The sequence below is a fragment of the Lycium ferocissimum genome, chromosome 6 (assembly GCF_029784015.1).
Source record: "Lycium ferocissimum isolate CSIRO_LF1 chromosome 6, AGI_CSIRO_Lferr_CH_V1, whole genome shotgun sequence".
NCBI lineage: Eukaryota > Viridiplantae > Streptophyta > Magnoliopsida > Solanales > Solanaceae > Lycium > Lycium ferocissimum.
Genome location: NC_081347.1, coordinates 3,380,008 through 3,390,966, shown reverse-complemented (window position 1 = coordinate 3,390,966; position 10,959 = coordinate 3,380,008). Strand labels below are relative to the sequence as shown.

General features: G+C 33.8%; 1 protein-coding gene across 1 annotated transcript; it reads right to left on the bottom strand.

The window, feature by feature from the left end:
* Positions 1-5,012: 5,012 nt before the first annotated feature.
* Positions 5,013-10,570, bottom strand: LOC132060554 (rhamnogalacturonate lyase B-like). Its single transcript, XM_059453563.1, has 14 exons — positions 10,455-10,570; positions 10,313-10,363; positions 9,766-9,882; positions 9,485-9,604; positions 9,239-9,374; positions 8,436-8,606; positions 8,163-8,321; positions 7,791-7,897; positions 7,127-7,217; positions 6,892-7,033; positions 6,210-6,369; positions 6,005-6,121; positions 5,591-5,717; positions 5,013-5,261 (listed from the first exon to the last, which is right to left on the bottom strand). The coding sequence occupies exons 1-14, from the start codon at positions 10,568-10,570 to the stop codon at positions 5,028-5,030; spliced, it is 1,848 nt and encodes a 615-aa protein (XP_059309546.1). The 3' UTR covers positions 5,013-5,027.
* Positions 10,571-10,959: the final 389 nt, after the last annotated feature.

Sequence of the window (10,959 nt, the reverse complement as noted above, 5' to 3'; positions counted from 1 at the left end):
ACACTGGATTATACTGAAATAACAAGTAACTAAGGATAGAGATAAGAATGGGGATGAGAAGTTAGACTATGAGAAAGGAGATGAGAGGAACAGCAGTTTATTCTACAGAATACTCATAAACCGTTCTATCTTACCCCTGGTCCCTTTTAACCTATTACTAATTGGGCTGGATCCCATACAAAACTCTATATCATTTTACTTGGCCCAATATCTTTAACTGGATCAGTCTTGTTTATCACTTCTAGCCCATTGGCCCTTATGTAGAGCTTGATTCACAACAATACTCCCGCCCCCAAAAAGAACCTTGTCCTCAAGGTTCATGTCATGAAACTTCATCCGGCAACTTGGAGTATTATAAATCCCTTGGCTACACCAGGCGAAAACATTTAGGAGCAATAGCGTGAGTTGGTTGGCAGCTTGGAGTATTCCAGACTTGGCTTCGTCATTCTTGTTCAGCCTCTGAACAACACCCACTTTGTACGGGATGACATGGCAAATATGTTGAATAATTTGAGATGCGTCCAAAACAATAAAGCACCTAATTATGATGTCACTCAAACTTTCATATAGCATGGTTTTAAGCTTAGAAACATAACTGGAGGCAACATGAGGGATATTTGTCATACTTTCCAACAGTAGCTCACGAATATGGCTAACAAGATCTGCATTAATGCCCTTCTCACTCCATTTTTCCTTAGCATCAATTCCTTCGGTATCAAATGAAATATTTACAAAATAGGCCAAACTATAGGTATTGGTATCAGATAATGGGATGCCAAGAATTGCATCAAGAGTACTACTAGGATCAAAAGGAACTCCGGACGCACTTGAAATATGATACAGACAATACTCCTTAATATGCTCAAACCCTTCGAAACTAAAATTATCCACCTTGAAGTACTGATGAACAATTTTAGAAGCTTGCTCTCCACCAAATCTCTTCATTGCAACTAAGCCATGACGTAATCTATGGCGTGCAGCCAACTCTACCATCCCAATGACACTATAAAATATGTAACCAGTAGGGTGCACCGCTTGAAGCATCGCCTTATATTCACTTCTTAACTCTAATACTTTCCGCTCCTGTAACATGACAGCAAGTACAATTGTTGTAGGCTGCAATATACTACTAAAGTGTGCAGCAACAAAATGAGCATTTGTACTGGAATCATCTCCACAAACTATGACAAGCCCATCGAAGTCGAGTTCCTTTGCTATTTCAACAGATTGTGCCACTTGGGCTAGGAATTCCAATAATACAGTTGAGAAAGGTGGTTTTGGAAGTTGCCTTGGCAGCCGAGGTTGAACAGTTTGTACACAAAGAGAGACCAGCAAATGATTTAATACATTATCAAAAGGAAAGGCATCACAATCAAGATAAGGAGCAGCAGTAACAATATACGACGAAGTAGTCCTTGATTTATGAACTAGACCAAACATAGCAAACAAGAGTTTAACAACTTTATTGACCCAAATATTTGGTGACTGCTTGGAGTAACTTTCAGCAAATGCCTGGAGAACTCTCCGTATTTTCCCATCCATAGCATGCTCTCTCGATTTAGGCAACAAGAATCCAGAAATATTTTGCTCCTGCCCAGTATCAACCTAAAAACTTTTGTGTAAGCTAAAGTCAAGGTAAAGCAACACCCTATTTCGTTTAGCCACATAAATTTCTTCAAGAGAACTCTGTAAACATAGAACTATGCGAACCCATAAGGCACCATCAAATGAATATTCGAGTTCAGCGAATCTCACACTCGCATCCGACATCACAGTTTGTTGGCCAGCAAAAGGAACCAAAAATCCAGATGTATCCCGTTTAGGAGATTCCCCAAACAAGGCCACATTATCTAGTGAATTTTCAGCTTCCTCGATACTAGATTCGTTTGTATCTTCCAACACTGTAGTAGGTACCTTGGTTTGCAAAGCGGCATTTCCGCAGAAGCTATCATCGTACATCTTGACTATTATAGTTGCAGAATGTCCTCCCTCATGGAAAATAGCATTAAGATCATGAGTGTCGGAGCGCACTACTGTGAGTGGAAGTTCGTCGACCAACTGATCTTCGATAATGGAAGAATGTTCTTGTATCAATTCTGCTACCTCTACTGATTTTACACTTCCAACCTGAGGTGTTTCCATACATTCAAGAGTTCCAATCTCAATATTACTTTCGTTAGGGTCATTGTCCAAGGAATCTACTTCAAAACACTCCTCAGGCATTTTATCGAACACATGGTCCATCTCAGAGTTTTCAGCAATACGATCAGATTGAATTACAAGTGAGATGGAGATGCTCCCCTGCGCAGCAAGAGGACATACCTGGGTCTCTGGTAACACAGTAGTTCAACATCTCTGAAGGTGTCAGTTGCCCTATCCGATATATCCCTGAACACCGTGCTTACTTGGTTTGGGTCGTTGCTGTCAGAATGCTTATTCAAGTATTGAGGCGAGGATGTGTTGGTAATATTGCTCCACTGCCGGAGATTGGCCAAGCGATCTTCTGACGATTCGAGATGCCATTTAGGAAAGCGAATCAATACTTTCGCAGCAAAATGTTTCCAATCTGCCAACTGCTTGTTCTGGAAAAGCCATCGGTACCACGTTAGAGCTTCCCCATCGAGATAGGACGAGGCCAGAGATAACTTGTGGTTTTCTGCAATTTCATAGAAGTCGAAGTAGCGTTCAGCCTGAGAAATCCATAACTCTGGATTATCGCCACAGAATCGTTGGAATTCCAACGGGATAGGTTTACTCGTTGTAAGTTTTCCAACCAACTCCTGTAACAATAAACGAATTTCAAATAACTCCTTGGAAAATGAATCCGAATCCTTCCCAACGTTAATTGAATCATAGTGAGTCCGAAATTTTTGGTCCTCCATTGAAGACCTCTGGATGAAAGCACCAATGAAACAAACTAGAATTCTCAACACAATTACTCAACTAGTATACAATCATTGATAGCCAAATTACACTGTAACACTCTCAATGAAAGCACCAATGAAACAAACTAGAATTCTCAACACAATTACTCAACTAGTATACAATCATTGATAGCCAAATTACACTGTAACACTATTGAATTAGAAATAACAAGTAACTAAGGATAGAGATAAGAATGGGGATGAGAAGTTAGACTATGAGAAAGGAGATGAGAGGAACAGACAATTTCTTCTACAGAATACGCATAAACCGTTCTATCTTTACCCCTTTCCTTTTAACCAATTACTAATTGGTCTGGATCCTATACAAAACTCTATATCATTTTACTTGGCCCAATATCTTTAACTGGATCAGCCTTATTTATCACTTCTAGCCCATTGGCCCTTATGTAGAGCTTGATTCACAACACGAACCAAGAACTTTCAAGCTTTAGAGGTCATGTTCACGGAGAATAAAGCTATGGAAGCACTTGAAGACAATGATTGGAGGGCCTTCAAGCTATAGAAGATAGCATGGAGGAGGAGTTCTTGAGCCCAAGATCCAAGGCCCAAAGCTTTCCTCTTAAAGAAGCCTAAATGTTTATATGTGGCTACAATTGCAAAATTTGGGAAGTTAAAGGCGGAAGGTGGTATTTATCTGCAAAGTATATTCTTAAAGACAAGCCATCATCCTTTGAGAAGACAACCAAATAAGGTCTTTACTTCATTAAGGGTATTTTTGTAATAAGCTGGTTAGTCTTCTTTAGCCTAGTGGTATAAATACTACACTTAGTTATTTCATTAGGGAGTTTTGAATGATGTTGAAATGAATACTCAAAATGAGTGATAGTTTGTTTGGTAGAATTAGTGTAGTGCTAATCTAGTGATTAGTGTTTAGACATAGTTGATTATGGTGGATTCCATTGTTAGCTATTGAACCCTTTTTCCATTGATTTCATATGAAAGTTGTTCATTTGTAAATTCATTTGATTAATTGAATTCAAATAGTATAAGTTCGTTAGTAGGAATGATTAAGAAGGTTTAGGTTTCATATACCTAAATTTGCCTATAATTTCTTTACTAATTGGGTGTTGCTTCTATTCCCATCCCCTTTTCTTCACTTCTCATCTTTGATTTCTACTCTAACTTTAATTCCACATGTTTGTTGTTTGAATTCGAGTCTTCCACAAGCCGGATCGTATCATTCACTATAAGATGCGAAATTGAAGAAGTAACTATGCAGCATTCACTACTAGAAAGTCATTATTTTCCCACTGAAATTTTTTATTGAAAAATATTCAGTAGCTATTCCCACAGATATTTTGATTGAATCAGTGAGAAAAGAAAAATATCTGCACACGAAAATATTAGAAAGTTATCTTGCGATGGTCTTACGGAAAATGTATTTATGATGATTAGCACAAGGAGTTGTATTAATATCGTCATCATTGTATATTAGATGCTAATATTAGTTAATTTATTTTGAATATTAAGTATTCTAAATACTAAATGCATTTAAGGCTGATGATTTTTTTGCCAGGTAGATTGAACACTTCACGTCAGAGAAGTGTACACGATCAATTTTAGTTTTTCGTTTCGAGCTTTATGGCTCTGGTTGTATTTTCTTTATAATTTTCTCTTTTAAACGCATTGTGTCTAGCCTAAAAATAAATTAAATAAGGCAAAATAACCCTCTATGACTATTTACAGAAAATAATTACCCGAAATAGCCGATGTTTGTAAAATTATCCGAAATGGCCCAATTTGTACCTCACTTCAAAAGCTTGTTGTATATTTGTACCCTCACTGCAATTGAAAAAATGTTGCATATTGTTGTATACAATTGAATTTTCTTGGATATAAACACCTCTTATACATTATTATACACTCTGTACATTATTATACACTTTTATACAAGATTGATACATTGTCTACTCCAGATGTATAAAGTTGTATATTGTTGTAAAATGTTATATATTGTGAAAAATTGGCTATGCAGGGTGTAATTTAAAAATATGACTACGCAAATGTAATTTTGTATGCTAGATTGTACATGATTGAAATTTTCCCATTAAATAATGAACAAATAGAATAACCATTTTATTACTAATGAGGTCCTTCTAAACGAAGATAATCATACATAACTCCTTGGAATGGGGTGAGACATACTGTTTGTGTAAGAAAAATTGTGTTTGTTCCTTTGACAAGCATATTGCCATGTATTCCAATGCTGTAAAGAAAAAATAATCCATGAATTCCATGTCTTGCAATTGGGTTACTTCCCCCAATATATCCTGTCGTAAAATGAGGTTCTCTTGCTTTTTCATCATTGATACGAACCTTCAGAAAAAAATAAAAAAGAAAATCCATGTAAATCCTTTCTCGAATAAATTTTGGCTAGTTACGTTAGTCTAGTTAGAGACACAAAATTGTTCATTGTCAAGAAAATCAAGATTCTTATTGAGGTCTAGATTTTCTTTCGCGCGCGTATGTAATACACCCACGTTGCTCGAACTATTCAAAAATGTTGCCTTATCCATATCGGATTCTCCCAAAATGCATAATTTTTTTAGAATCCGGCACAAACCCGATAGTATATTTGAAGAGTTCGAACAACATAGTATATATTCGAAATGATAAGTCTAGGTAATCAAAGGGTTAATACATACTTGTAGTTCAGCTTCATGAGCTGCAGCAAGAGCAAGTTGGAGAGTGTAATTTGACGCATTGTCAACATTGGCAAGGTTAAATACAATTTTCCATGTGGTAGCTTTATATATGTTGTTTCCGACATTCCTTCAAAAGAAATTCCAGCAACTTTTATGGTTATTAAAATTTAAATAGGGATTGTGTTAAAAATAAAAATAAAAAGAGAGAGAGAGAGAGGGGTTTATAAATATTTTCATAAATAGAAGAATTAATCTAAATAGCCGACCATCCAACCATTTAAATTAACAATAGCCGGCAGATGTATAATATGTATAACTGTGTATAATTAATATATAATCTATGTATACCAACTAGAAAAATAAACAGTCAATCCGATCTATTTTTATAATCCCATGTATATATAAGGAGCATACCTGGTAACATGAGCAAAAAACCAATCTTTTGAGTAATTGCTAGTGCCAACATTGTATACAAGATCATTTTTAGGATATAAAACATTATATTGTTTCCACAAACCATACTGTCTAAATCTGCAAACCAAAACAGAGTGAATGAGCAACAATTTTCTATCGTTAATTAAGAATTTATATATATATTAATTAAAATGTTGAAACGTACTTTGATTCAGTGTCGTTTTTGTATTTGTGAACTTTGAATTCTGGAGGTGGATTCGGAATAAAGAATTCAATAGCAGTGCGATCTGGCACACCAATTTCCCAAAGTGTGGCTCCATTTCTTGGAGGCTTATAAACCAAAGTCCGTAATTTAATATTAGAACCTGTATTTGGAAAAAAAAATGAAAGAAATAAGGAAGGAAAAGAGTTTCATTTAATTATACATTAGCATGTTAAAAAACGAAAGTCTTTCTTATCAGAATTGTCAAGCTTTAACTAGAGGCTTTGTGTTTGAGTCCTGTAAATGATATTGTTTTCTGGTAGAAAGCCCTTTAACCCCAAAAATGAAACTTTCGACGCAAATCCAGATTAATCAGGCCCTAGAGTGGGTATCATACATTGAGTGTGAAACAAAAAGATAGAGCATCCAAATAGTTTTTCATGTTTATGATGTTTGTAATGTTGAATTTGATCAATTTTTTGTTTTAAAATACTGCAAATCGAAGATATCATTTAGAAATTTCCAAACAAGTTAAAAGGTTTTGGTTCAAAAACAATTGTGATAGCTTGACATAATTGATTATTGAAAAGTGTAGCATAGAAAACAAATATGATCATAGTTATTTAGAACGAGCTGATTATTTAGAATTAGAGAATCAACAATATGAGTAAGTAAAAATGTAAACCTGGAGTTACTTGTACATCTGAAGTGTATTTGTAATCCCCAAAAAATCCTGGGACTGTTGCATACAGGTTATATTTATCGGGTATGATATTTTTTATGATGAAATTCCCACTAGAGTCAGTTTTAGTCCAAAATTGGTATCCCTGGATATAAACAAAATAAATAAGTTAATAACCGTATATAAATGAAAAAATTCTCTTATTTTATATATAAATTTATCAATCATATAACCCTACTTTATTTTCTCTTTGCCAAGATCCAGCGTCTCCTGGTGGCGCTAATCCTATATAAGCATTCGATGCTGGCACACCTTGTTTATTGACAAACCTTATAAAACAAAAACAGAAGAATATTGATCATATCTATTAGTCAATCAACTATACTTCAAGTTCAAATCAATTGGATTGATTATATGAATCACTTATATTCATGTTATTTAGCTTCATTTATTCTGATATTAAGTATTTGTCATAAAAGACAAATTAGGAGTTCTTAAGTCTCGCACGTATTTCTACATGGACAACTATTTTAATCTCAGCTAGTTGGGACTCATCTTCCTATGTATATGACTATAGATTATGTCAAACAAATCCCAAGTCCAATTAGGACTCCTCTTACTATGGACATAGCTACAAATTGTAGAACTCGACTTAGTATGGCTAAGGTAATCAAAGTGGAGGTAGACCTCACCAAGCCTAAACTTAACTATGATTGAATTAAAGTATGAATTAAATCATTTAAAGGGTTCACCACCTCAATAATCCTCTAGTAAATGGGCACATTTACCAGATTCACAAGTTCATCAACAATAATATAATTGATACAAATCGCTAACCCAATGTCTACTAGGAGCTATTGTAGTGACACAATCTATAATCTAGCCGGGGAAAAAAGACGTACCTATCATTAACAAATAGTTGGCCGCTAACTCTTCCTCTTTGATTAGATTTGACATAGTCTTTTGAAACTGGAAAGTCATAAGGCCAGCTTGCAACTTCTTGATTCATCTGTCAATTTGATCATTCGTCAGAAAAATGTTGTAGCAAATTCCACTTTTAAAAACGCCAAAATTTGTACCCTTTGCTCCACTTTATGTGGCAAGTTTGAGATTTTAATTATTAAATCACAGTAATAGTTACGTATAACGTAATTCAAACTATTTTTAAGATATTTAAATAATACTCAATAAGAGTGCGGTTAAAGAAGAACCTTTTTAACTCAGAAATAATAAAACTATCACATAAATTGAAACAACGGTTCATTAATACATACTCTTTTCTTTGCATCATTCCACAGTATGGATGGATTTGCCTTAGCTGCAGCATTTGAGTTAAGATACACAAACACAGGGCCAATAACTTTTTTCCATGGTTCTCCATGTTGAAATTTAATTGCTAAATCCTCTCCTGCATAATGTGCACTCACAAATACCTGCAATTATGTATAAATAAAAAAGTTAATAAGGTCTACATTTAAAAGTAAAAGAAAATTAACAAGTGCCACATTATAAAACTTAATTGAGTAATTAATTAATTGATCACTTACACTAAGTACAGTTGGACCAACATGTGTAGTAAGGTCTTGTCTAAGAGGTCCTCCAGTACGAAATTCATTGCTTGGAATAATCATCCAAAATCCTAGAGAAGTATTTGCACTCACCCATCCATAAACTTTATCATCTTCGTTATTATTTGCATAAAAATACTTGTCATCCACCTGCATAATTATAGGTGAAAAAATCATGATCTATTACTATAGTAAACAAAAACTTTTGGTAATTATGAAAATAATGAAATATATGATCTATCACTTTCTCAAGACCAAAAGTGAATATCCTTTTGGGTTATCTACAGTAAAAGATTCAAATTAAAGCTAATATGCTTGTTGACTTTAATACTATAAAAGTTCATTATGTCATCAGAGTATATTTGTTATAAACAAAAGTTGTGATAGGATAGAGATATATATTATATCCCTCGAACTCCACCTTAATTAGAGGCAGTAACGAATGTATAATAATCTTGTAGTTTCGGCTTAAACTCTATGGATGTGCAAAGAAAACTATTAAATATGAACAAAATATTAAATTTCAAACAAAGTAACTCAAGTTGTCAGTGGATCTAGTGACATCTCGAATCCATAAAGTTCAATTCCTGATTCGTCACCAGAGGTCTTAAGAAGTTCGAGTTTTGAGAATGCAGAAAATCTTGATAGGGAGCACTTTCTCCTTAAATCGAACTTACCCAGCACGAGTTCGGATTAGTTGAATAGTTAATTTGTAAGTTCGGATTAGTTGGATAGTTAATTTCAAAAATATAAGTATAATAATTATAAGTTCCTACTCCTACCTCTCCTTTTAAATCTGGATTGGTCGGATTAGTGAGAAGAACAGCTTCTTTGTAGTCAAGCACTTTGCCATTCTTTCGATCCAGTTCTGTTGGCATGAACCGTTGCCTCTCATCAGTGACAGCCATGTAGTGAAACCTATTCATAAATATATGCTATTTTAATATTAGACATATGTATAAATCCAGTTCAAATATAGATTAATTTTTTTTCTATTAATGATGAAATTTTTTAGATAAAACACATACATGTCTTGTTGAAGCTTGTACACAATCCTGAGATTTTGGATATACGAAACTGGCCATCCTTTTAAACGCTCAAGTATCGAATAAGTATAAAATCCTGGTGTATCGCGTAGCATTATATACCTGAAATTAAATTTGATATCTCTAATATTAGAAAGTACAACATCCAAAATAGTTAATTGTATACCGAAAGAGTTTAATTTTGCTATATATTTTGACAATACAACGTTATTTTCACTCTATTAAGTCATCAAAAAAATAACTTGCAACAAGAAATACTTCACCTTTTGTCAATGTTTAAAGGAGGTTCATCAGATTGAGAAGTACTCCACGTTCTTTTAAATGAAATTTCTGTCTGGTTTGCATTGTCAATTATCACCTCAAAACTTGATCCCAATAACCTGTCACACCAAAATTGTTGGACTTAATTTTCAAGTTTTTGGCTGCCGGATGAATGAGATCCTTTTACCCTTAATGAGATGTTCGCGAGCCCGAGTCATGAGAATGAAAATCCTTTGGTACAAAATATTTCTTCCTTAAATGAGCTCTACACAGCATGAATTTGGGCTTATAAGGCTAGTGAGTGTCTAAAACAAAAAAAAATATTACTACTAAGTAATGTGAATTTCCGAGAGATTCCGTCAGAAATTGACTTGTTGGAAGTATTTTTGATGGAATTTACGTCGAAATTCCATATTTCAACGGTGTTCTGATGGGAACATCCGTCGGACTAACATTTTTTAGTAGTGAAAATATATATGTAAAAAAGATAATGATGATCTTCAAATGTTTTCATCGAAAGTAAATATGAGACGAGAAGGTAAAATTTACGGTTTTCGGATGGTTCGAGGTCCAGTGTTGTTCCAAATAATATCCCAATACCTGAAATTGTCATAATTAAGTATAAGCATTAATAATTATTTTCTTCATTAAATAAAAATTATAAATAATACGAAGTTTATAGATTAATTACCCTCTATTGTTTTCAGCATTTTGGGTGGCTAGTAGGTTTTCGATCCCACCATATGATATGCCAGTGACTTGTCCATCTGGTTTTGATATAGTAACATTTGTGAAGCCATTGCTCATTGTCACCTGAAAATTAAAAATTGAGATTCATATAATTGATGGAACCTTTATTTAACATACAAAATCAACTTAAGTACCATAAGCTTATACTCTTTCCGTTTCAATTAATATGACCGTAATTTGATTGTGTAATTTAAGAAAATTAATAGTAAGATTTTTAAATTTGTACTTCTTAATATATTATAATATTTGTGCGGCAATATAAATAATACTTCCACAATCTCATTTTATGTGATTCTCTTTCATCCTTAGTCTGCCACAAAGAAATGATACATTTACATAATTAAAAATAATTTAACTTTATATGTTATATTTTATCCTTTATGACATGATTTATAGCCACAGATGTCTATGACTTGAACTAAATAACAAGTTTTATAAGTCTTTTT

Excerpts from the sequence above, each read along its gene's own strand:
- LOC132060554 (XM_059453563.1), bottom strand. The coding sequence starts at position 10,570 with ATGAGCAATGGCTTCACAAATGTTACTATATCAAAACCAGATGGACAA. Across the intron at positions 9,883-10,312 it reads CCTCGAACCATCCGAAAACC|GTTATTGGGATCAAGTTTTG; the intron begins GTAAATTTTACC and ends TTGGTGTGACAG. Across the intron at positions 6,122-6,209 it reads AAAAACGACACTGAATCAAA|ATTTAGACAGTATGGTTTGT; the intron begins GTACGTTTCAAC and ends TTTGGTTTGCAG.